This window comes from Ahaetulla prasina, chromosome 1, assembly GCF_028640845.1.
Source record: "Ahaetulla prasina isolate Xishuangbanna chromosome 1, ASM2864084v1, whole genome shotgun sequence".
Classification (NCBI taxonomy): Eukaryota; Metazoa; Chordata; class Lepidosauria; order Squamata; family Colubridae; genus Ahaetulla; species Ahaetulla prasina.
Window position 1 is genome coordinate 183,692,037 of NC_080539.1, and position 27,382 is coordinate 183,719,418.

The 27,382-nt window shown below is 38.3% G+C and overlaps 2 protein-coding genes across 3 annotated transcripts in view; one reads left to right on the plus strand and one right to left on the minus strand.

Annotated features, from left to right (window-relative positions):
- Positions 1-21,002, plus strand: part of LOC131199149 (uncharacterized) — a 59,450-nt gene extending 38,448 nt beyond the window's left edge. Inside the window, exons 7-11 of one of the 2 annotated variants that reach the window (XM_058184575.1) lie at positions 2,858-3,055; positions 11,248-11,325; positions 12,781-12,868; positions 13,176-13,320; positions 18,343-21,002. In XM_058184575.1, the coding sequence (XP_058040558.1) occupies positions 2,858-3,055; positions 11,248-11,325; positions 12,781-12,868; positions 13,176-13,320; positions 18,343-18,484 (651 nt within the window). In that variant the 3' untranslated portion in view covers positions 18,485-21,002. Of the gene's footprint in view, positions 1-2,857; positions 3,056-9,126; positions 10,289-11,247; positions 11,326-12,780; positions 12,869-13,175; positions 13,321-18,342 lie in introns of those variants that run through there. The other variant, XM_058184584.1, reaches the window with a different exon arrangement.
- The window catches only part of ITSN2 (intersectin 2), a 95,331-nt gene continuing 88,950 nt past the window's right edge, over positions 21,002-27,382 (minus strand). Inside the window, exons 35-40 of the mRNA XM_058184619.1 lie at positions 26,527-26,739; positions 25,390-25,511; positions 24,758-24,840; positions 24,266-24,349; positions 23,233-23,406; positions 21,002-22,998 (exon numbers count right to left, since the gene is read on the minus strand). Of these exons, the coding sequence (XP_058040602.1) occupies positions 22,841-22,998; positions 23,233-23,406; positions 24,266-24,349; positions 24,758-24,840; positions 25,390-25,511; positions 26,527-26,739 (834 nt within the window). The 3' untranslated portion in view covers positions 21,002-22,840. The remainder of the gene's footprint in view (positions 22,999-23,232; positions 23,407-24,265; positions 24,350-24,757; positions 24,841-25,389; positions 25,512-26,526; positions 26,740-27,382) is intronic.

The window sequence follows — 27,382 nt, forward strand, 5'->3', positions numbered from 1 at the left end:
AAAACATCAGTATTAAGTCTCCTCCCTCCCCCCCAATATCTGTATTTTCTTGACAAAAATCACACACATGAAAAAGTTTGTAAAAGATTTAGTTCCTGGTCATTTAAAAAAAAATTGTTTTTTAAACAATTTAATTGTTGTTTAATTGTTGCTTAAATTGTCAGTACTGAAGTATCTTTTACATCTGATCCTTTACTTTTCAGCTATGAGTGTAATAGTTTTTCCAAGGAATAGTGGTCTGTTGTTGGTCATTATGGCTTGCAGTGTTGATAGCGGTGGGGCAGGGATGTCAAACTGGCGGCCCATGGGCCAGATTCGTCATGTGCAAGCCACACCCACCCCAGCTCCATGAAGGGAAAAAACAGTGAAACATCATGTGACGGCAACATCATGCTGCAAGTTTGACACCTGTGCTGTAAGGGCATCACATCTGGAGGGCTTTAAATTAGGGAAGGATGATGTAGACTTTATAACTATTAGGTCAGTGATGGCGAAAATTTTTGGCATCAAATGCCAAAAAGGTTACACGTAACATCACGTGTGTGCGTGCTTTTCAGGGCCACACTCTGGAAAAGCCGAACTTCTAGGTTCTGGCATGCATGCACACCCGAAAATCAGCTGGCCAGTATACTTGCAAACACCGATTTTCGGCACTGCCGCACTCGCAAAGGACAGCTGATTGTTCCATGCGCATGCATGCCAGAAACCCGGAAGACAAACAGGCAAGGCCATGCATGCCGAGCAACATGGCTTTGTGTCCACTTTGGGCACGCGTGGTATTAGGTTATCATTTAGGTTAATTGAAGCTTGTGAGCTTGTTTTGAAAGGAAAAAAGGGGAAAATGGATGGATAAAAAAAAAAAGATGGGTATTAGAATTATCCATGCTTCCCTCTTTGCCCTAGTGCCAAAATACCCTCTTTACTATTAGTCAAGGACATTTTTCTCCCAACAGAATGTCCTCCTCAGTTCCTACCTACTTCTGAGTCAGGGTAAAGGTGGATCAAGGTAATACAGTAGTAAAGTGGGGTTTTCCATTGGAAAATAATACAATGCAGACATCCTGGTTCTTATGGAGGAGGAGCCAGAAGGAGGTCGGTGATCTTCAAGGTTTATGCAGGACTTCCCCCTCCCAGCTAGGCATGGGGCTTGACATTTCTCTGGTTGGTGTATTGATATTAGAGAAAACAAAATTTGCCTGAAAACCAAAGGGGATGTTTTGTCCAGGAAATACCAATTTCATAGAAGATGTTACATGAGGTAACATATTCTTATTTGTATTCAAAAGAAATTAACCTCATTGTTTGTTCTAATTCTGGGTCCCACATTTGTATCCTTTTATTAATGTGCAACAGTACTGTGGTCACTTCTCCAAACAGCTTCTCTAATCCATGAAGGAAAATACATCACTAGTGGTGAGGGGAAAAGCCCAATTTCATGTTTGAGTTCTATCATAAAATTGATATATTCTTATGACCCTTTTATCTAGGAAAGCCATCTATCTGCATTGTCCTCTCTGTATTATTTATTTTTTTGCATCCTGCCTTTATTATTATTTTTTCAAATAACTTAAGGCAGTGAACATATCTGATATCTTTCCTCCACCTGTTTTCTACACAACAGCCCTATGAGTTGAGTTAATAAGAGAGTGACTGGCCCAAGGTCATCTAGTTGGCTTTCGTAGCTGCTTTCTCCTGCTTTCTTGTCTGGTGCCTTAAGAGTAGATTGTGTTTTTATGTATTATTAATTCCACTTGGGATAGATTAGTCTTAACTTTTCTAAATTTGCCTTGACATAGCTAATGGTCATGTAAGGCTTTAGTATTAGAGATCCTGAGAGCTAGTTTTGTGTAGTGATTGAAAGTACCAGGCTAGAAACCAGGAGACTGTGAGTACTAGTCCTGCCTTAAGCACAAAGCCAGCTGGGTGACCTTGGCCTAGTCACTTTTTCTCAGCTTTGGGAAGGAAGCAAGGTCAAATCACTTCTGAAACACCTTACCAAGATAACCGCAGGGACCTATCCAGGCAATCTTCAAAAACTGGACATGATTGAACAAAGTAAAAAAGATACTACATATTTCAAGTTTGATTTCATATTCAAACTATTGAAAAAATATGAAATGAGTTGTGGTTCTAGAGCTGTAGCCAGGAAATACAATGCATAATTTTGAGAAATATTAAACACAGGAGTGGGAAATTTGTAGCCCTACAGGTACTGCTGAAATACAACTCCCAGGAACAACAGCTTACATGTCAACAATACCTGTAGTGCTACAGATTACCCATTTCAAATAGCCCCAAGAATAATCTCATATTTATTTGATCTGTTTTCAATTATGACAAATGGCAACCTTATCTAAAGAAAAAAAAGATTAGAAAAGTTAGATTCTGATAGGTATATCAACAGCCATTAACACTAATATAATAGAGCTTTGACTGATAACCTGTATGTTTTATATCCCTTAAATAGTTTAATATTCTAGTCTTATCTTGTCAAGGTAAATATAACACAATTTTAGTTAAGAAGACTCAGGCCTGTATCTGGCTGCTATATATATTTAAAAAGTCCAACAGATAAATTAGATATCTGTACCAAGTAAGATGTATACTATATATTCAAGTATCACAAAACTGGTTTCCTGTAGCAATTGCATGAAATTGCAGTGGCTTGTAGACACTAGTGATACATATTTTATATATGCAAGTGTTGTCTTTGGAGGAATGTTATAATGTGTTAAATATTTATTAATTACTAGTATTTCTCAATTTCTATGAATTATTTATACTGTCAGATTTGTTTTAAAATTTCATTATTTATTCAAAAATTACTTTTGTTAATCATAGTTTCTCTGTTAATTAGGAAGTAGACAGGTATTTGAAGCACAATGATTTCTTAGCTCTAAGGAGAAGGGAAATGCTGTACAAGAAATGGTTTGAAAGTGTTTCAAGACCTCTGCTTCAGAAAATTCAGGACAAAGTTGACAACCAGTCAAGCAAAGAAATAGAAGAGAGGAAGCGAAAACAGCTCTCCTTTTATCTAAAGTATTGTAATGAGAAGGTATCGGAAAAGAAAAGCTGTTATTACTACAAGACATTGGGAAGCTGTTTGCAAAACTATTGGATTGTGATTTTGGATGAAAACTGAAATTATTACTAGCTCTTTATAGAAGATGTAATTATTTTAATAGTAATATCTGAGGGAAATGTGTTGTTGAATGTGCCAGTTTAAAATAACATGATTAGAATTTCATTTATTTATTTATTTTTAATTACAGTAGTTAGAGCAGTGATAGCAAAACTTTTTGGCCTTGGTGTCAAAATTGGGAAAATATCTAACTTGACTCTTCTGGTGTGTCAATCAAAAACAAACAATTCTGTATTCTATCTCACCTCCTCCCCATCTAGGCCACACTCAACAGTGGCACTCAGCACTGAGGCTGGGAAGCAGAAGCCCGGGCCTTACATTCAGCCCTAATGAGAATCCAGATTGTTAGGGGCAATATGCTGACTCTGTAACCTGTTTAGAGAGGGCTGTAAAGCACAATGAAGCCAGAGGTGGGTTTCAGCAGCTTCTGACCAGTTCTGGAGAACCGGTAGCAGACATTTTGAGTCGTTCGGGGAACTGGTAGTAAAAATTCTGACTGGTCCCGCCCCTATCTATTCTCTGCCTCCCAATTCCTAGCTAATCGGGAGGAAATGGGGATTTTGCAGTAACCTTCCCCTGGAGTGGGGAGGGAATGCAGATTTTACAGTATCCTTCCTCTGCCATGCCTACCAAGCCACACCCACCAAGCTTTGCCACACCCACCAAGCCACACCCACAGAACCGGTAGTAAAAATTTTTGAAACCCACCACTGTATGAAGCGGTATATAAGTCTAAGTGCTATTGCTAATGCCACTGCTGCCACTGAAAAAAGCCACCTCATGCCATTCCCCAAGGACATAACTCTTGGCATAATTGCCCCCACTATGCGACACTCCCCAGGATCTGTTGCATAGCAGTTATCTTCAGGTGGTGCTCTCTTTCTGTTGACAGGCCCCTGCAAACTATCAGCTCCAGGTTGCACAAGGCCTTCGTTCTTGAAGCAGCTTTGGAGCATGCTCTTCCATGGACTTCATAGCCTTCGGAAACTGTAAAAACACATCTCATTCTCATGCAGTTTTCAGAGGCTCTGGGGGCTATATGTGCCACAGCCCTTTTGTATGACTTCTGGAGGGTTCAGGAGCCATGTGAAAGCACACCACATTCTCATGCAGCCTCTGAAGCCTCTCAGATTTTGAAAGAATAGGGCATGCTTTCAAGAACAGTTGTTTTCAGGTGTTGATGAAGCCAAAAGGTCATGGTATGTCTCTTTTGATACATGTTGTAGATTGACCATCACTGAAATGGATCTAGGACAACTCGGCCTGGCCAGCTCACCAATGCCAAGCTGCCTTTCCCAACTCACCGCCACCATGTCACCACAGGACAACTAAACATGGCCAACTCACTGCGGGGACAACTTGCTGCAGGTGGACAGAGGGAGAGCCAGGTTGGCAGGTGAGCAACCGGGTAAGCAGAGCAGCAGTGGCGGCTGGCGGCTTCCCATTTTTATAGACCCCTGCTCCCACTGCCTCTGCCATCACACTGAGCTCCAGGCCAAAGAGGTTGGGGACAGCGGCAGCAGGATGTGTGTGAAAATGAGATAGCCCTGGGCTGCCATTGCCTCCCCGCCACCTCCCCTGCACACCACTGCTACCACCATCCCTGGTCTCTGGTCCAGAGTGTGGCAGCAGAGCTGGTGGGGTGTGTGAAAATGGGAAACCCCTGGCCATTGCTTTATGCTCTGCCCACCCACTCACTCACCTGCCAACCTGGCTCTCCCGCCATCACCTGCAGTAAGTTGTCCCCACAACGAGTTAGCCATGTGGATTTGTCCTGTGGTGACTTGATGGTGGTGAGTTAGCAAACACAACTTGGCAGTGGTGAGCCAGCCAGTTGTGCTAAGTTGTCCTAGACCCATTTCAGTAATGGCTAATCTACAACATGTACTCTTCCTCCAGCTGACAACAGCGAGGTGGCCCTGTGCAGCTGTCCTTTGGTGACGGCAGTGAGTTGGAAGAGGTGACTTGGTGGTGGTCAGATGGTCTCTCCAAGGGAGCCGCACTGAGTTGTCCCATTCTACACTGAAACAGAGTAACTTGCTGCATGTTTAAAGTGAGGCAGAGATCATTGGAAATGGAGGAAATGAAGCCTGTGCAGAGAGAGTCATTGTATATAATATATTCTGAGAATTCACTGAGCTCTGGTGATGCCTTCATGTAAAAAACCTTCAGCATTACTTGGGTTGAATAGACAAATGTAAGATTTCAACTAATCAAAAACATGTTTTCTTGTGAACAGAAGATGATTTTATTTTATTTTGTCACTTAGAGTGAAACAAGGCCCTAAGAGTTGTAAACCTAATTTTACACAGCTTCTTTTCAAAAAACTCTACACTACTAACTAGAGCATACAAAACATTTGCCAGACCTATTCTTGAATACAGCTCATCCGTCTGGAACCCATACCACATCTCTGACATAAAAACAATAGAACGAGTCCAGAAATATTTTACTAGAAGAGTTCTTCACTCCTCCAAAAACAACAAAATACCTTATACCGACAGACTTGAAATCCTGGGATTAGAAAACTTACAACTCCGTCGACTTCGACATGACCTGTGTTTAACACACAAAATCATCTATTGCAATATCCTTCCTATAAAAGACTACTTCAGCCTCAATCGCAATATTACAAGAGCAAAAAATAGATTCAAGTTAAATGTCAATCGCTTCAAACTTGATTGCAGAAAATATGACTTCTGTAACAGAGTTGTTAATGCTTGGAACTCATTACCTGACTCCATAGTCTCTACTCAAAATCCCAAAATCTTCAACCAAAAGCTGTCTACTATTGACCTCACCCCATTCCTGAGAGGACTATAAGGGGCGTGCATAAGAGCACAAATGTGCCTACCGTTCCTGTCCTATTGTTCCCTTCATTATATCCAATTAATATAGTTGATGCATAATTTTAGTTATATATATATATATTTTCTTCAAGATATGCTGTTTTATCTATGACATTTGTTTGTGTATACTGTTGTGACAAAAAAAAAAGGTGCCTGTGTGCAGGAATGTAACAATACAGACAGTAAAGTTGGCTTCCTGTCCTCATCTCTCACTTATTTTGGTACTATAATGATGAAGATCCTGGCCCTTAATAGTTGCTTATTTGCATGCACTATTTGCTGTACTTCAGGGTGAGCCTGGGAGACTCTGCTATGTTTGTTTTTTCTGTAGATGGGTGGAAAGTAAAATGCGGAAGGGAAAGTTATATTTTTTCCTCTATAAGGTCTGTTTTAGAGAAAAAAACAATTACTTCCTCTGATTTAATGTTTTAATGTATTTAGCCAAATGTATTTAGCCAAATTATTAATTTCGTTGTGGGTTCATTATGATGAATGGTTGAATTTTTTTTCTTGAAATATTTGAATATGTGCCAAAGACTTTATATGCCAAGGAGTGAAAATGTAGTGGCAAGATTAATGAGAAGGCAGCATCTATGGTATCTGTGAAAAGAAGACAATCTGCCTGCTTGTAAGAAAAGACAAGGGAGCATAACTCGCAGAGCAAACCAAGCAGGATTCTTCACTCTAATCTACAACATCAGTGAAGTGCATGGAACTCATAACTGCAGAATGGGAAAAAAGACCAGTTATAAGACTTAAACCAGCAAATATAGAAAGTTGAATTTAAATTGCTCTCATGGACTTATTGCACAGCTTTGAACATATAGTACAGGTAATCCTCAATTTACAACCATTCATTTAGTGACAGTTCGAAGTTACAGTGGCATGGAAAAAAGTGACATGACTGTTTTTCACACTTCTTTGGTTATGTGATCAAAAAATTCAGACACTTGGAATATGTTTATGGTGGTTGCAGTGTCCCGGGATCACCTGATTACCTTTAGTAACCTTCTAATGAGCAAAGTCAATGGGGAAGCCAGATTCTCTTAATAACTGAAGCCATACACTTAACACTTGTGGCAAGAAAGGCCGTAAAATGGGACAAAACATGTTTAACAACTGCCTTGCTTAGCAACAGAAATTTTGGGCTCATTGTGGTCATAATTTATATAATATAATCTCTATATAATCCAGGGGTGAAATGCTCCTGGTTCGGACCGGATCTCCTGATCTGGTAGTGATGGCAGCGGATGCCCAGCTGAGCCGCGTGATCATCAGAGGTGGTTTTTTTTTTACTTTTAAAAGCATTTTTTCTTTGACCGAAAAATGCTTTTAAACGTAAAAAAAAAAGCCTCTAATGATCGCGTGTCTCAGCTGGGATCATCAAAGGCTTTTAAAAGCATTTTTTACAACCTCTTCTGCTGAAGAGGTTGTAGAAAAAATGCTTTTAAAAACCTCTGTGTTGTGTCTGCGCCCCCCGAGCCGAGCCTGCTGCCATAAAGTGACTTGGACAGTGAGGGGGAAGGGCCATCAGGATTTATCTCGGGAGCACCGGCTTGCCTGGCTCAGCTCCAGGAGCCAGAAACAGGTCAGGTAGAAGAGATAACGAGGCCTCCATCCCCTGACTCTTCCCCCATGCAGGCCATGCCTGCAGACCCAGCTGATGGCAATCAGGCTTGGTTTCGTAGGCAGGAGAGGAGGGAACAACAGAAGCAAGGGTGGGGCAGGCCTAGGAAGTGCTGAGTCATGGAGCCACACCCCACAGGATATAAAAGTCAGCCAGAGCTGCTGTGTCTCTTTGTAACAGGCAAATCCACTGATTAAGAGCTGAAGTTTGTTTCTAGGTGACTCACCAGCGTCGTGGAAGATAACGGAGGCTCTTGGTAGATGCTGGCTATTCTGCTGCCAGAGCTGATAGTGACGGCTAATTAAGCCATCATTCGGATGGAGGCGAGGGAGGACAGAACACTCTGATGATCAGGCAACTCAACTGGGATCACCAGAGGAGCCTTTTAAAAGCATTTTTTCTACAACCTCTTCTGCCAAAGAGGTTGTAAAAAATGCTTTTAAAAGCTTCTGATGATCCCAGCTGAGCCGCGCGATCATCAGAGGCTTTTTAAAAACTTTTAAAAGCATTTTTTCAGCTGAAAAAAAATGCTTTTAAAAGGCTCCTCTGGCGATCCCAGCTGAGTTGCCTAATCATCAGAGACTTTTAAAAGCATTTTTACAACCTCTTCAGCCAAAGAGGTTGTAGAAAAAATGCTTTTAAAAGTAAAAAAAAAAGTTGGCCACACCCACCCAGTCACATTACACACACCCCCACCAAGCCACGCCCACAGAACTGGTAGTTACAAATTTTACATTTCACCCCGATATAATCTATATAATTTCAATAATCTCAGAAAGTCAAAACAAGTCAGGTTATTTTGCTTACTGCAGATTTTTCAGTTGGAGGACTGACATCAATCAGTTTTGAGCCTCATAATAAAATTTCAAGGGTCTGACCTGGGGGAGTAGAAACTGCTCATTACAATCAACATAAGTAATCATAGTTATTTCTATTCTTGGTTTATTTTGCTTCACTCAGCAAAATCGTCTTCCATTCTCTCAGACATGATATTTACTGAAAAAGTCACATACATACAAGTATGTATGTGTATGTATACAATTGGCTAATCTCCAATTATATATGCAGTATATATAAATGCAAGCCATATATTAGACTTCTGTTTTATTTGGGCTCCTGATTAGCTATATTATTGTCCCAAAATGTTTGGATAAATATATCTTTCTATGTATTATGTACAGTCTCAGAGGCAATATCAATGAGTAATCCTCAAAAGGCAAAAATAGTGATTTGCAAGTATGAAAAATAAGATTTATAATAAATGATTAGAAAGTGTGTGCCATTTCTATATGTGTGCATCATAATTAACACTTGTGAGTGGATTTGTATATAAAACTGCATTCTGTCATTTTAAAGTTTATTATTTCAGTCTCACTTAACTGCCTTTGGCAGTAAGAAAGAATGAAACTTGTCCTTGACTTTCTGCTGTTATTTAGTATATTTTAAAGTCTGTGCTTTTCTGCTCATATATTTGTTTTCTGCTTTCCTTGTATTTTTCCTTCTACTAGGCATCTTCTGCTCCAGGATCCTCCGTCTCATTATGTGTGCTCCTTCCTCCATTTCATCCACTTTTTGAGTCCCAGAGTCCTCCCTATAGTTCCTATTTCCCCTCTTTTCTTCCTCCATTTCCCTTCTCTCTCCTTTCCATCTCCCCATCTGCCTCCCCTCCAATTATCGTGCTCCCCTCAGTCTTACTTCCTCCATCTGTTCCATCTCATTTCTTTCATTTGCTTCCTCCATTTCCCCCTTACCTCCATTCACCTTCTATTTTTTCCCCATCACCTTTCCTACAGCTGTCCCCCACAGAACTGGTCAGTTCTCCAAATGCTTTGTCATCTCTCCCAAAATCTGAAATTCCCCCTACCTCATCTCCTGTCCTTCAATCATCTGCTTCTTCAGCCATGGATAGCTCCTTGGCTTCACAAAATCCTCCAGACTCCGAACCAAAATATGGTTGTGATTTCAGTGCTTATCATTCCCATAACCCTTTCTTCCTCCCTATACTTCCACCTATCCAGTCTCAGAGGAGGTATCAAGCCCGGCAGAAGAATAGTGACAGTGTTAAATATCCCTGAAGACAGAAGATGCTTTGGGTTTCTTCAGTGCTCTGGCCCATAAATAAAAGCCAGTTTTCTACCGTAGACCAGATTCAAATGTTTATGGTGGTAATGCTTCCTTAAATGTTCATTGAAAATGACTGATGATTTCAGAGACTCAGGATTCACTGTTAATTGTATTTTAAGCACCATGGAGTGAAAAAAAAGAACCAAGAGATTGTGTAATTATGGATTTTGTGTATTGTCTGCTCACATAATATTGTTATTTCCCTTAATGTTTGTAAGGCTGTGAACTCTGAAGCAGGAATATAGGCTATATTTTCTGTTTAGTAGGATATAGTTCTTGTAAATCTATATAAGGTATAACATAAAAATCTTACCTGGGATTATTTATTAAAGATATCGAGCTATATGGGAAATTTCATCACTGTCAATGCATTTGGCTTCAAGTCATTCATAATATAAATATACTATATAATAGGAAAATAAATTGTGAGGCTGCCTCATTTTTTTAATGGAGAGTGCTAGTCCTTCCCTAGAAGTGCAGTTTGCAAGGCTCCTTAGTTCAGATATTGAAATATGTCTTACAAATGAACTTAGAACAAATAAAAATTCATTTGAAATGTGGCCTACATCTCATTCTAAAACTAAACCATCATTCCCCATGTGTTATATTTAAATTTATTTTAAAAGCTTGCTTCGTTATGGTAACTTTCTTCTTTTTCAGAAAAAGAAGTTAAGTTTTGCCTTATTGGTATCAGAGCTATGGCATATATGAAGGGAACGATTAATCATTTCCTTCACATTTTTTTATCTTCTGAAAATATTCCCAAACAAAAACATATATTTTGTTTTTCTTTGAAATCATCATTTTCTGCAGTGTGGCAGGAAGAAAGAATGGAGAGGAAATAGTTAACCTCCTTCCCTCCCTGTTGGTCCCCATACACAAGAATAGAATAGAATAGAATAGAAATAGAATACAACACAACACAACACAACACAACAAAACAACAGAACAGAAATTCTTTTTTGGCCAAGTGTGATTGGACACGAGCTCCTTTTTCAGGAGGGGAAAGGTCTCTAGTGATTAAAATAAAAGTCTAAAAATCTGCGTTGTGGAAAGTGTAATTTGGTCCTTTCTGTCTCGAATAACTAAAATTTCTTCAAAAAGGATCCATTAAGTTATAGGTAAAGGGCAAATTGCCCTCTAAAAATGTCAACCTCGGTAATGCTGAAAAGGTGTTGAGGCTTCATTTAATACAGTTTGTGTAGTAACTGAAATACTTGGTTTTTATATTGGCTTGAATGAATCCCCTTTCCTATAAGATGGATAAAAATACCCTGATTTAGTGTTGTTGATTCACACTGCTGATAAAAATAAACTCATTTTATTGTATGGTATGAAAAGATGTTTCAAAAGATGTTATGAAAATTGGGCTATAAGACTAATTTGTGTAAGATATTTGTATTAGGTTTTATTTAAGCTATCAAACAGGAAATACTAATTCTCTACTCTGAAGTAATAATATGTGATGGCCACAAGGTCACGGAGTGCTTTTTCTACTCACTCAGGGAGGTGCATTTTTAGAAAGTTATAGTCCGTCATCTTATGATCCTTTCTTCCTGAAGACTACTCCAGACTTGTGGAAGGTGAGAGAGGCTGTGCATTCCCGTTTTCCTGAATTGACTTCTTTTTCTTAGCCTTCTGGACTGGACTTGTGAAGGACAGGCTTGGGTTAGAGATTTTAAAAGAAGAGGTGGAAAATACCTCACAGGTGAATGGGTAGTTCTGGGATTGGCCTCCTGGCTACCAAAATTTAAATAAAGACACATCATTGCAGAGCTGGTCTTGCCTTTCCTGTGAATATTCTCACCTTTCCCCCTTCCCACATTTAGAGCTTATGCAGTTCTTGTAGTTCCCAGTTTCCATCTATTTAAATAGAATGGACTTGTAATTTCTAAGCATAGGAGGGAAGCACCATGAAGACAAAGAGAGTATTTTACTCACTTGAAATGTTTATTGCTTGTAACTGCTGGAATATAATTTACATAATTTACATAGTTTTACAGAGCAATTAGAGAATAGCACATCACACAATTAGTTTCATCTTGTTTGCCTCTTTGTGTAAGCCTTTTAAACAATGGTGAAAAAAGAGTGATAAAATATTCAAGGTTTCCTAGGGTAAGAATATGTGCACAAGTTCTTCATAGAATGATTACCCTAATGCTCACATCAAAGATAAAGGATGCATTGGTGTAGTTACTCCTATATTATAGATTAGGGAATGCAATTAGAAAATGTTGACTTGCTGAATGTTTCTGGTTGAGCTGAAGATGGAGCAGGCAATCAGAGGGCTTATCCAGTACCTGACTCAGCTGCATTGGCCAGAAACGAGATATTTTTCAGGGAGCCTATTATTTGGCAGTGCAGAAGAAAAAAGAAGGGGCCAACTTGACCTTAATCTTTCCTTGGCAGTTGGGTCTAGCTAAAAAGAATCTAAAGTTGAACTGTGGGATGGAGGAATTGGCTAAGCCCAATAATAGAAGGACAAGTTCAGTATCTATAGTTGTGAACAAAGTATGTTTGGTATCTTCTTGAAGGGTGACATGATTGCATTTTTCTTTCAAGGTTCAGTGTTCAGGCTTCTAAATGTTCCTTGATGCATATAGAAAGTAGTTCTCAACTTACAGACAGTTCATTTAGTGACCATTCAAAGTTGCAATGGCACTGAAAAAAGGGACTTATGACCGCCCTTTACACTTATGACCACTGCATTATTCCCATGGTCACGTGATCAAAATTCAGACACTTGGCAACTGACTCATTTATGACTGTTTCAGTGTCCCGGGGTCATGTGATCAACTTTTGTGACCTGACAAGCAAAGTCAATGAGGACGCCTGATTCACTTTACAACCATGTTTCTGACTTAACAATTGCAGTGATTCACTTAATAATTGTGGCAAGAAAAGTTGTAAAGATTGTAAAATAGGGCAAAACTGACTTAACTGCCTAGAAATTTTGGGCTCAATTGTGGGACTATCTGTGTAGGTCTGACGGTCATGAAGTATTGAAATATGAATAGTAGCTGTTTTTTTTCCTCTAGGCATCAGTTCCTCCTTTACATGACCCCTTGTTAAAGGAAATAGAAGGAAGATATATTGAAGCCAGCATTATGCAGCAGTGTGAAACAGGTTCTGTAATATTTCTGTTTGCTTCTGATAATCTTCAGGTTTAATATCTGAGCGTTTAGAGACCCTAGACCAGATTGTTGAATTATTATTCTTTTACTTTTGCATTAATCTTAAAATAGTATGACTAATTTGAAAATATTGGAAATCGTTTCCTCAGTGTGATATATTCATCAGATTATATGCCTGTAACTTGTGGGTGGGGTGGGGAGATTGGATTTGTCTCAATATTGTACAGGTGTTTTTTCATCAGAAAGCTTGCCAAATGAGGAAAAAGCCTTTCTTCTGTATGCCTTGCAACTTTCCACAGGAAAATTATATTCCTCTAAAGATATTCATGAACTACATAAGACTGAGTTACCACCACTTCCTTTGGGTCGGCAGTTTATGAACCCCGCAGAGTGGCTGAAAATCCCATTCCAGTATATGGAAAGTGATGTCCGTAAAAAAAGCCGGTAAAGTTTGACAAACTTTTACATTTAAAAGTTTACATTTAAAATTCATTTTCTGTTGAATAGCAATACGTATTTCCCCGAAAATAAGACCCTGTCGTATATTTTTTGAACTCCGAAATAAGTGCTTGGCCTTATTTTTGGGGAGGTCTTATTATTTTGGGGCACATGGAGCAAGATGGAGCTCCTCTTGCAGTCTTTACTGATCTCTGCGTTTAAATATTTTTGGGGAGGGCTTATTTTTTGGGGGGAGGCTTATTTTAGCGCATGCGCTCAAAAGCCCAATTAGGCTTATTATCAGGGGATGTCTTATTTTCAGGGAAACGGTAATATATAAACATTGATTATGAAGCGCCGTTTTCACTAGCAGAGGCACTGCGGGCGGGTCATTCGCTGCTTCCAGGGCAACCCTCTGCGCCAGATCTAAGCACCCCACTTTGAGTTTGACACCCCTGAAATAATAGAATCTCTTCTTGTGATGGGGCTCAGTTCTTGTTCTTCTGAATGTTGCTTCTAGTTTCACTTTGTCAGAACTGAATGTAGTTCTCTGTGATAGCCACCTGTGTCTGCAGTTAGCCACAAAGCTATCAAGATGACATTTGCTCTTTAATACTTGTACTTCACCACACAAGGTCAAAAGGGTTTATTGATTGTTGAAATGCATATTTTACTTCTTCTCTGTGTCTCCCCCACCCCATTGATGAATGAGTATATACATTGCTCAAAAAAAAAAGGGGGGGAACACTTAAACAACACAATATAACTCCAAGTCAGTCACACTTCTGTGAAATCAAACTGTCCACTTAGGTAGCAACACTGATTGACAATCAATTCCACATGCTGTTGCACACATGGAATAGACAACAGGTGGAAAGCATAGGCAGTTAGCAAGACATCCCCAATGAAGGAGTGGTTTTGCAGGTGATGACCACAGATCACTTCTCAGTTCCTATGCTTTCTGGCTGATGGTTTGGTCACTTTTGAATGCTGGTGGTGCTGTCACTCTAGTGGTAGCATGAGACAGAGTCTACAACCCACACAAGTGGCTCAGATAGTGGAGCTCATCCAGGATGGCACATCAATGCGAGCTGTGGCAAGGTTTGCTGTGTCTCTCAGCGTAGTGTCCAGAGCATGGAGGCGCTACCAGGAGACAGGCCAATACATCAGGAGATGTGGAGGAGGCTTTAGGAGGGCAACAACCCAGCAGCAGGACCGCTACCTACGCCTTTGTGCAAGGTGGGACAGGAGGAGCACTGCCAGAGCCCTGCAAAATGACTTCCAGCGGGCCACAAATGTGCATGTGGCTGCTCAAACGGTCAGAAACAGACTCCATGAGGGTGGTATGAGGGCCCGACGTCCACAGGTAGGGGTAGTGCTTACAGCCCAACACCGTGCAGGACGTTTGGCATTTGCCAGAGAACACCAAGATTGGCAACTTCGCCACTGGCGTCCTGTGCTCTTCACAGATGAAAGCAGGTTCACACTGAGCACATGTGACAGACGTGACAGTGTCTGGAGACGCCGTGGAGAACATTCTTCTGCCTGCAACATCCTCCGGCATGACCGGTTTGGCAGTGGGTCAGTAATGGTGTGGGTGGCATTTCTTTAGGGAGCCGCACAGCCCTCCATGTGCTCGCCAGAGGTAGCCTGACTGCCATTAGGTACTGGGATGAGCTCCTCAGACCCCTTGTGAGACCATATGCTGGTGCGGTTGGCCCTGGGTTCCTCTTAATGCAAGACAATGCTAGACCTCATGTGGCTGGAGTGTGTCAGCAGTTCCTGCAAGACGAAGGCATTGATGCTATGGACTGGCCCGCCCATTCCCCAGACCTGAATCCAATTGAGCACATCTGGGACATCATGTCTCGCTCCATCCACCAATGCCACGTTGCACCACAGACTGTCCAGGAGTTGGGGGATGCTTTAGTCCAGGTGTGGGAGGAGATCCCTGAGGAGACCATCTGCCACCTCATCAGGAGCATGCCCAGGTGTTGTAGGGAGGTCGTTCAGGCATGTGGAGGCCACACACACTACTGAGCATCATTTTGACTTGTTTTAAGGACATTACATCAAAGTTGGATCAGCCTGTATGTTGTTTTCCACTTTAATTTTGAATGTAACTCCAAATCCAGACCTCCATGGGTTGCTCAATTTGATTTCCAGTGATAATTTTTGTGTGATTGTGTTGTCAGCACATTCAACTACTGTACATTGTGTTGTTTAAGTGTTCCCTTTATTTTTTGAGCAGCTTATTTTAAGGGGAGGAATCTTGGGAGTCATATGCCTGCTTGGTTCCTTCTAGGAATCTATGACATATGTCCCATTTTGTTTTAAGTTACATGTATCATTTGAAACAAAAACACTAACAAAAGAATGCCCATTTAATCAGTCCCTTTAGTGTAGATGCTATTTCCTGTTTGGAAATGAGTAGTCATTTGAAAATACATAATACGATGGCTTATAAGATAGCTGAAGACTATTATTAAAAAACTTCTAGTTATACTTGGCCTTTGGTGAATTTAACATAACTAAATTGGAAGGGATCTTGGAGGCATTCTAATCCAACCCCCTGCTCAAGCAGGAGACCCTATGCCATTCCAGACAAATGGCTGCCCATTCTCTTCTTAAAAACCTCCAGTGATGAAGCACCCACAACTTCTGAAGGCAAGCTGTTCCACTGGTTAATTGTTCTCACTGTCAAGAAATTTCTCCTTACTTCTAGGTTGGATCTCCTCGATAAGACTCTATCCATTTACTCTTTGTCTTGCCCTCAGGTGCTTTGGAGAATAGGCCAACCCCCTCTTCTGCATGACAGCCCCTCAGATATTGAAATGCTGCTATCATGTCACCTAGTTTTTCTCTTCATCAGGCTACACATACCCAGTTCCTGCAACTTTATTGAAGCTTGAAAATTTGCTTACAAAATTTGTTTGGAAGTTTGTGCATTTAATAGGTACATGGTAAACTGAAATTCTTATTACTGTTATCTACACACTAACAGTCACACAATATGAGACTTCTTTGTGTCCAACACGGCCTTCTCAACCTTGGCAGTTCTGAGATCAACTGGGAGCCAAAGTTTTCATATCTCCAAGTTGCTAAGGTTGTGAAATGCTGATTGAACACAATTGCTATTTTAGTGTGTCTCATATATAGGTTGTTTTGTGGTCTATGTACGCATAAAGTGGGAGGCCTACTCAGCCTAGATAATGCTTTAAATCAAGTCATGTTTTTGTCTTGTCCTAAAATAGGGACGTGTGCTGTTAGTAATTTGAATGAGAAATCCTGTTAGAAGTTCATTGAAAACTGTTAATGAAAATTGAAAAATCAGCCTGAAGTGTTAAATCACATCCTTAGATACAAGGCTAGTTTTTATTTTAAAAAAACCACACCTGTGACTTTTGAGGAACAGTTGTAACATTTCCCCCCCAAATAAGATAAGTGAGGAGAAATTAAATTCAGATTTGCCAGAAAAACAATTATATGAAACTGTGGAGGGAGGGAAAAAATTATCCAAGCCAGGATGAAGTTGGCGGAGGAAATCAGTGAAAATACTAAAAATCTCCGTGTGTTGCACAGAATAGAACTGAGAATATTGTGTGCAGGACAGTATGCCAGATAATGATGTTGGTGTATTAGTAATAGAGAGTTGATAAAAAATCCCATAATTTTTTTTAGGTATCAACACTAAATAGTAACCACATGTATGAAGTTCTTACACCAGACAAATGCTTTCTTTTCATTAGTCACAAATTAATCCTTTTGTCCAATCCATTTTCATATAAAAGTATACCAATGTTATTAATTTTATCTTGGAAGAAGTCTGTGGGATAGACATCTGTAGCTGCTTTTTCCGCATTTAGACAATGTATTGTTTGGCATAAAGAACTCTTGATAGAGTGTTTCAGAAGGAATCGAAATATATTCTCTGAAAAGTTATATGATGCTGTATTTTGATGTAAAAATGATAGATTGTGATGGGTAACCACTGTGGGCAAATTTCTGTCTTCTATTACTTTGAAGATTGTTAGGGGCAGTTGAGTATAAAATGTATCTCTTTTATTTTATTTTTTCTAGTTGTATATCTGCCACCTCTTATTTGTGACTTTGGAGAGTTCATAGTTAAAAACAACCAAAAACAGTAACACAACCAATAAACAAGCACAGGAAAACAGTAAAAACACAGTAGCTAAATAAATACCTAATTCAAACCAACATTCATAAAAAAGTAGGCAACTGCAAGTCTTTGATCACTAAGTATAACCATCAGGTCCCATCAGATGAAACTCCTTCATGGGCAGGACTCTTACCATACCCTTTCTGCAGGACCTTAGAAGGTTGGTCCCCCTTCTCTAATAGAGGAAAACCATTCTTATACTCTCACTTGAGGCTTCCCCCAGTCTGTGTTCAAGTATACATAAAGACTATTCATGATGTATCACGCTGAGATTCTGATTTCCAATTTAAAACTGAATGAGTCATATTCTTTAGTTCTTTAATTTTCACTTTCATTGGTTCAGGACTAGGCTGTGTGAGATAATTAATGATTTGTAGCAAGATAACCTCTTCCGTGAAGTGGAATTCAGTATAGCACTTCTAGGGATCCTTCAAGCCCTCCTTCGTAAGAATTACAAATGAAATGATGATGAATGCAACTGACGTTCTAACATATCACTAGCCATCTCTTTTCCAAATGTATTGAAGTTATTTAGCAAAATAACTAAATTTTCTTTTTACTGTTTTTCTCATTAGTTATCCACTTCCTTCCGTATTAAAGGTCAGTTTTAGAACAAAACTGATCCACTTAAAACACAAGGCTTTGTTTAAAAAGTAAACATTCACAGCCTGATCTATATTTTGGAGGAACAATGGAATTAGGTTGGCAATGTTAAAGTAATTAGATCCAATAGTGACCTTGAAATTTCAATTACAGAAAAAAAAAGAGGAATTGGCAGGAACAAATCCTTGTAATTTACCTCTAGGGAAGTGTGTGGTTCCTGTTCTTATTCTTATTCTTTTTTGTAGGAAGGCACATATGAGAGCTAGGAAAGGTAAAGAGCAAGAGAAAGCAAGAAAGAAGGAAATAAACTTTCTCCCTAGGGGCTCAACAACCAGGAAAGCCAGGAACCTGCTCTCCGGTTCAAAACAGGAAATGATCTGGGTCTAGCCCCAGACCTTCTGCCAACACTATAACAGTCTGCCTTTTAAAGCCAAGGGGAGGAGACTTCCCACTGAAGATGATTTGTCCTCTCCCTCACAGAATGTAATTCCATGTTGCTCGTTCACTGTGCATTTTATATTGTCCACAGCTCCACCATCATCAATAGTAACAAGGTTTGGTTTTATGTATCCTTGAAATCAAAAGGTAATGTTTGAAAATTGGCCACCTTTTTGAGTGTCAAGTAGCATCAGTGTAGTACAGCGTACAACTGCTTCAACAGAGGTAAACACTGGTGCTTAGAATAACAGGCAGCATTAACCATCCTAATTTCATTCTGTTAAAAGGCAAAAAATGAGCACAACTAGAAACCAGAATACTATGGATTTCAAGAGCTGGGGTGACCCGGCCTGGCCTCCACTGAAGAAGAGATTCCCCTCTATCAGGAAATCAGAATTCACCCAAATGGCCAGTCTTTTGTCAAAACAAATATTTACCGGCTCATCGGTTTTGAAACCAAAAATAAAATTTGCTTCCTATTGATCTTTCTTTGAAACTGATTCCTCGTAAAGGGATAGTGCCAAAATTTGGTGCATAAAAGTGTGATCCAATTACTTAGAAGGAATGATTAGAAGCTTGTTTCCACGTCCGGGACTACCGAGAATAGTAAAAAACAGGATACAGGGATTTTATTCTTAAATGCTTAAAATTGTGATTGTATATTATGCTTTCAAAAGTATTGCTAAGCAGCTGCTTCATATTTTCTTATGGGGGGAAAATCACAGAACTTGCTACCTAAGTACACTTCATTTCAGAAGTATAAGTGGAATACGGGGAGACAGTGCTTCAGATACAGAGATAAAAAGATGTTTTGGTGCACACAGGGATATGCTCTTAAAAGCAGCTGTGTTTTTTTTCTGCAAGTGTGTGTGCTTGCTGTAGCTGTTGGGAAAAAAGCATTTGGCTTAAGAAGTTGCAATCAGTTGTTAGGTGAGTGCCTTACATGCTCCAAAGCATATTTTGGTCTTTAAATTCAAGGTTCTGCTGACCCCACTTGAATTGTTCCAAAAGATTGAACAACAGACTTTTATAGATTTAGCATGAATATGGCTTTTAGTGTTTCTATAAGTTGTTTTTCTATTCAGATACAAAGCAAATTTAACAGCCTGTCTACAAAGCAGCTAAAAAATATTCAATTACATCATTTCTAAAGGCTCATTGACGGATTAGTGATTCTGCTCCTGGTGCAATATAAACTTTTTACATATTTAAACTAAGGAACCTTCTTCAGTGGAGTTAAGAATTAATTCAAGAGTTTATCTGTAAAGCTCAGAGCTGATGTTTTCTTTCATAAAATCCTCCTCTATCACCAGAAACAATTTTTTTTTATCCATTTAACTTACTGTCTCTTAACTTCATTTGATTCAGTTTTATGGTATTGTCTTTTGTCTTTGTAAAACCTAAATAATGTGCAGGAACAAAGATAGAATTAGTGTTGCAGCTTACAGGAAAATACATAATTTTTTTCAAAAAAAAAAGCAGTATTTTTCCAATTTTCAATTTCAGAGACTTAAGTGCAAGTTATTTCAAGCCAGTTGCCTAATCCTACATTGCTTTATGGCTGTGAACTGTTAAAATATACCTGATTATAAAAAGTATAGTCGTCTTCTGCTAAACATAATCTCTTGAGGTAAAGTGAAAAGTTTCATTGCATAGCAGTAGGACTTGAGGCCAATTATTCAATGGCAAATAAAGTAATGTACACGTTTGATGTTCAGGATACACATATGTGCACCATACACATTTGAGAAAAGTAGAAAAGAACCAGAAATGGATTGATGAATGAGGGTAGTTTTGTACTGTTAGCAGATTACATTCTCCTGATGTGTTTTGGGAAGGAATGGCTGTTAGGGACAATTGAATGAAAATTTCTGCTTGGAATATCTTTTTAATATTGAAATTTTCTCTTTTTCTGTTGGCCTGAAGCATATCAGTTGCAAATAAAAAAGGAACCAAAAATTCAAATGGTCTAAAATTGTGAGAAAATTATTTTTGTAGCACTTTGTAGAGCTATGTTTTGCTTTCTCTGTACCTAAGAAATATGCTTGTGTGTATGAGTACATTAATTTCAAGATAAATTGTATCTCCTGACAGAACCAACAGAATTATTTCCTTTCAAATGTTTTTAATTGTTTTAAATGTAATTGTTTTCTTATGGTATAAACTTGGAGTTTTTCTTTCTTCAATGTATTGGAGTTTTTAAACTGCAATTTGGCTTATGTAAACTTCAATAGTGCTTGTTTCTTTTCCACTTGCCCGTAAATGACTATCATACAGACGTTTATACAATGTATTTAACTTCAATTAATTGAATATATACTTTTGGGAACATAGGCTTTTATTTCATATTAATAAAAATGCATTTCAGAAAACTGTTTCTCAGGTTTGCAATTCACTTAGCTATATGGAAAAGGCAGCACTTGAGGCATACAACTTCATTCATTATTTTAAATTAAAAATAATACATATACCTAAGATGCATATTCAAAATACACATCTCTTTCTCAACCCTTACATTCTAAAAAGAGGAACCCTTCCCAATAAAGAGCATGGTTCAATTGCAGCACATTTTTAAAAATTGCAAATAAATAAACACTAGCTGTGCTCAAGCTCTATTAGTAAAGCCATACCAGAGGAGTTTGGACAAACACTCTTGAATATTGAATTCCATAAAATCCTATATAGCAATTCCAGTAGTAAATGTACCTGGTTTTAAAACATTGATAATTTTGCACTATTTCATTCCTAGATTCTTTCTTACTCATTTACATTCCAGAATACAATACAATTGGCTTAAGAAAAGCAATATGCCACATATTAATATGTAGAGAAATTATAGTATATTCACCAGCTTATTTTATTTATTATAGAGCCCAAGATAACATTAACGTCCTCCTCCTTGGAATCTTCGACTTGGACATGTTTTAGCTGCATGTTTTATTGAGATCTGCAAGAAACTCCACTTTTCAAAACATTATTAGGCGATGTGAATCATTTGGAGGCGCTCTCTGAAGTCATGGCTTGAGCATAAGGGTGGCTTGGCATGGCTGCTTCAAAGGCTGCTCCCTATTGTCTGCACACACACTTTCTTAGGATTGCTGCTGATGGGCCACCTTGAAGAGGATATGGTCTTCTGATGCCTTAAGCAGTGGCTTTAGAGAGAGCTTTGGTTGTTTGCTTCTGCAGATAAGTCGCATAGCCCGAGCCATTATGTCCCACATTATACAAAAGAATTTATCTTATTTACCACCAAAAAACCTTGGTAAATTTCCAAAATTATTGAGAGAGAGAGAGAGATTTTATTGCCTTTTTACAACAGAAGCAAGTTTTTTAAAGGCTGCACTTTGTGTCAATATGCAATTTTGAAAGGATTCTGAAGTGCTGAAACTTCTTCCAAAATTATATCCTGAGATAACCTGAGATAAGGGTCAATCACACTCAATTTTTTGAACCTGAGGAATGATTTTAGCCCAGAACTAAAATATCCTATGCAGGGGTGAAATGCTTCCAGTTCGGAATGGATCGGCCGATCCGGTAGCGATGGCGGTAGGTGGTTCAGAGAACCGGTAGCAAAAATCCCTGCCCCCCCCCGCCCATGCCCAGCTGAGCCATGCTTTTTCTTTTAAAAGCATTTTTTCTACAACCTCTTCGGCTGAAGAGGTTGTTAAAAAATGCTTTTAAAAGGCTCTGACGATCCCAGCTGAGCCATGAGATCATCAGAGGCTTTTTTTTAACTTTTAAAAGCAGTGCTTTTAATAGTAAAAAAAAAGATCACGTGGCACAGCTGATCACCGCCCCCATTCTACTTACCGCATGCCTCCTTTTGGCGTGCACTGTGTGCGCACACCTCACATTTGGTGCATGGTGCGCACTGCGCATGCACGCAGAGCGCGCATGTGCAGCCAGCGAACCAGTAATAAACCGGTTCAGATTTCACTACTTATCGTATGGTTCATTGAAATCTAAGCGGAGATATTTCAAACATTTTAAATTGCCAGATTCCTTGGTAACGCTTTAAAGGAATCTGAAATAAACACTGACATTTGCTTTAAAAAATATTTACTTTCAATAAAGAAAGGCACTGTCTTATATTATCTCATATACAGTATATTGCATAGATTGCCACCAATATAGGAGTGCAAAGCACAAAACTAAATAATATATACCAGGAGAAATAATGTCCGTGTGACCAGGCAAAATGATTTTGCAGCAGTATATATACACCGCTTGTAAAACATACCAGTAAGAGCAGTTCAATGATCTATGCTGGTCCTGGCTGTTATAAATAAAACGTATTTTTTCTCTTTAAACAAGTGTTTTCTGGTCAAATAACTGTAAATCAAAGCGTACCCAAACTTCCCCTGTTGGTACTTCATGCAGTAGTAAACGTTTAGTTGTAGGTCCCTTGTTTTCTTGCTCTGTCCTGATTTTGGCTACAGGAACTTCAGTGCGACCCAAAAACTCTGCATAACAACAACAAAATTCCTAAGTCAGATCACCAAATCGGAAAAATAATCATGAATAGACAATGAAGAGAGATCTTAGAGGAATAAAGAAAATTAAGCATTATCACAGCATTTTCTGGACAATCGAAATCAGTAGGGAGATTGCAACGTTTTGAGCCTATGCTTCTGTTTTCTAGTCACTAGAATTGGAAGGAAATTTTAAATATTTGAAACACAGAATTCCACACATACCATCAGGTGAAAACTGATCCCTGTCAAACATGGTGATACACAATACATCTTGATAAAGGTCTTTGATGAAGAATTGACAGTTAAAGTTCCATTTGGGATTCAAGGTATCCGGCAGTGTCCTGGTAGTATAGCTTTGAGATCCCATGCTAACTTCGCAATATGGATTGCTTTTTCCTTAATTCAAAACAGAAGTGCATTTGTTTATTTATATATTAAATTTATATGCTACTCATCTCACTCTGCAAAGCAACTGTGCGGATTACAATTAAAATAATAAATTTTAAGAACCTTAAATACAGAAATAAAAACCAAAGGCAAGATTGGTATACCAGTGGCATCATATAGATAGTCCTTGACTTATAACAGTTGATTTAATGACGGCACTGAAAAAAGTGACCTGACCATTTTTCATACTTGTGAACATTGCAGCACACTCATGGACAGGTTCATCAAAATTTAGCTGCTTGGCAACTGACTCATGACGGTTGCCATGTCCTGGAATCATGAGATCACCTTTGGCAACCTTCTGACAAGCAAAGTCAATGAGGACGCCAGATTCACTTTACAACCGTGTTACTAAGTTAACAACTACAATGATTCACTTAACAACTGTGGCAAGAAAGGTTATAAAATGGGGGAAAAGTTAGCAACAGAAATTTAAGGCTCAAAATTGCTAAGGACTTGGTTGTACATCGAGGGCTACTTGTTCTTATTAGTCCACCCACCTCCTCCAACACAGAGCACCAAGCCAACTGGCACAGCCAGGTTTTAATACCTTCCAGAAGGCCAAAAGGTCTCCAAAGAATAACTTCATGACTTTAATATCTGGTTATAAATGTCTGCAATTATCTTCAGCATGTTTGTTTATTTAATTTATATCCCACCTGTATTATTCATAGATCTCCCCTGCAAGGCCACATATTATATTTTGGAAATACATTCTTGGCAGCCTCTACTTCTAAGAGCAAATCCCCCCCACAATTAGTTTAAACTATTTGGCCAGATAGTTGACAATCCATCCCTGAATTATTACCATTAGGTTTACAGGCTTTTAATTCCGTTGCTTCAATCACATGCACCATCAAGCGTCCTATTCCTGAACTTTTTTGTGATCGAGCTGAAAAAGAAATTAAAATGAGATGTGAAAAAATCTATTGGCAGGTTTGCACAAAAGCTATTTTTGCTGTTTGTAAGTTTATCAATTTGTTCTGGGATTGTTTCATGAAAACTAGTCACTACAGCAACCAGGTTGTCAATTAGTATTTATACAGATCAGTGTACAAACAGTGTTTTTCTGTTAACACATCTACACCTAAGTAAAAAGGAATCTAGTACATTTTTAGAGATGGTACTACTCAGCTCATTTAAAAACCCAATCTTTGATGAATACTGCTGTCTTAGGATTTTTGAAAATGTCACTTGGCTAACAAAATATATCACTTGACATAAATGCCAAATCCTTCCAATCTCACAAAAACACAAAAATAGTTGCTACTAAAAGTTGTAATCAATCGCAGACCATCACCTTGGTAAGCCTTTTCATGTTTCTTTTTTTCAGTTTCAATATATTGTTCTGAGGCGCCTTTAATTTTCTGGACCCAGGCAGTTCTAAAAGAATAAATTTTGTTAAAGCACAATAATATAGACAAATTCCTTGTGAGTCTAATCACATTTGGCCAATAAAACCTGTTCTGTTCTGTTCTGTTCTGTTCTGCTCTGCTCTGCTCTGCTCTGCTCTGCTCTGCTCTGCTCTGCCCTACCCTACCCTACCCTGTTCTATTCTATTCTATTCTATTCTGTTCTGTTCTGTTCTGTTCTGTTCTCTTTATTTTCATTATATCTGGTTTTTGGTTACAGAGATAATGAATCCTATAATTTCTGCAATTTGTGAAATTATCAATCTATTTTTTAGGTATTAAGATACAAAGCTGAAGTATGCAGCTGATTTTTGATATACCCTTGTGTTTGAACATTTTATTTTCAGTGTTTTTTTTTTCACAGTAGCCTTTTGGATAGTAAATAAAAGATTTACTACAGCCAAAGAATCCAAGAACAAGCATAATAACAAAAAAGAAAACAGCATACATTTTGACATTTCATGGGAAAGAAATTCAGAAAATGTTTTATTCCTTTTTTAGGCAAAATTTGGAGGCTCACCTCTCATTTATATTGTCTGTTTTCAGTGTGTAGACTCGGTCAATATGGGAGATGTGGAAAATTGGCTCATCACTAGAAGGGTCAGTTGGCAATTTCACTAGGACTTCATTAAGAAAAATAGGCTGGAAGAAACAGATTTTGATTCAGTTAATTCAAACATTTCAGCAAAAAGTGACAGGCTGATTAGCAAAGAGGGATTGAAAAATTTGCTAATCTGAAAAGAGGCTTGTTCTGAATAAATTTTGTATCTGAAATTAGGAATAATTTTGAAAGAAGAGTCAACTATTCATGCAAATAACATTTAATTCAGTGCATTTATTTTTTCTTTAAAAAAAACAAGTTGAAGGAATTTGATAACCATAATCACTTCACCTATTATTTTCTTTTTAAATCAGGCAGATATTCTTTCTAAAGAACCTATTGTGCCCACAAATTAAAAAATAGAAGTGTTGAATATAGCTCTATACATCTTAAGCAAGGAGAATAAGTTTAATCTTCACATCAAGGATTCTCTTGGAACTCCTTCCCAAGTGTATATTTGTTGTTTCATCTCTTGCAAGGAATGATGACTTTCATATTTAGATGAGCCAAAAGAAAAGACAGGCTTTTCCAGCAAGTTCAACACAGTTGAATAGCCACAGCACACATCATCCATGTGCTCATAGCCAAGAAAATGCTTCTAGAAACTCACCCAAATTTGAATGCACAAAAGTAAATTTAATAGCATAAAAATAAAATCAGCAACATTTCCATAACCAGTATGGCTCCTTAGTTTATCTTAAGAAGGAAAGACAAGTGTTTATCTAATGGTATGCTGCTGAAATTTGGCTAAATAATGATATTGAATGGAGCAACCTTGTTCTTAAAAAAATGTCCACAATTCGGGTATGTTATGCTTCTAATCAATGCTTAGGCAGTTTATAAAAATTAAGTCCCATTGATACAGATAATGACTTTAGATGAGTTTGATCAGTAAATTCAAAACTATTATTGATAATTAGAAGGTGATATAATACAATTAACATTAGCTGCATATTGGAAGAAGAAAGTTACAGGTTAAAGAACAACATATTTCTATTCCTAGAAATCCCATTTCCTCCCAGTTGAAAGTATTCTGAAATTCTTAAATTCACTCACCACTTTGTATATTTTAAACTGGGAATTTGATTTGGGGCTGAACAGTTTATCTGATCCTGTAGAGACGAACTGCTTCACCATGTAGGTAAGAAGCAGGAAGTCATTGAAGAGAAACCCATAGAGTTCTTTGTTGCTCTTTGTCTTATAAAGCTTGCCACTGTGCAGAAGTTTCCGTGGTCCCAAACAGTTGGTCAGTGAGTTGAAAATCAGTTGCTAGGAGAGAAAGAAAACGATGCAAAGCACACTGATTTTCTTCACGATATAAATTATTCCACTTAAAAACCATGTTGCTGATAGCATGTCTTATGGTTCAATTTTCTCAGTTTGGAATATGACATTTTTACATATTTAGTGTCTATGAAATGCTTTTAATAGGCTTTGAATTTTGCTTTTGTGTTCTGACAGGCTTATAAAGGTATAATGATACAACAGTCCTCTGAACATTTCTGGAACTTGAACTAATTATTTTAGAAGACATAAAACATCTTTCTTTAGCCTTGGGGTTTTGTACTAAAATATTTCATTTCTTTTAACATCTTTTATTTTCTTAAAAGGCATACTTTTCATTCATCTAGAAACAAATCAAGTCTCAGAATGGCTAACTATTTGCAGAAAGCATTATGGAGCTTGCATATCCTGGGGCAGTGCATGGCCCCAGTTTTTCTTTCATTGCCATTGTTACGTAGTTGTTCCAAGAGTTCATTAAATCAGCATCCTTTCCTTTTTTAAAAAAATTCTTGTACATCTGGTAAACTATATAGATTGCCTATATAAAACATGGATTAATATACCATGTTTTCCCTTGTCTTATGTTTTTTTGAAACCTGAAATAAGCGCTTAGCCTTACTGCCATTTC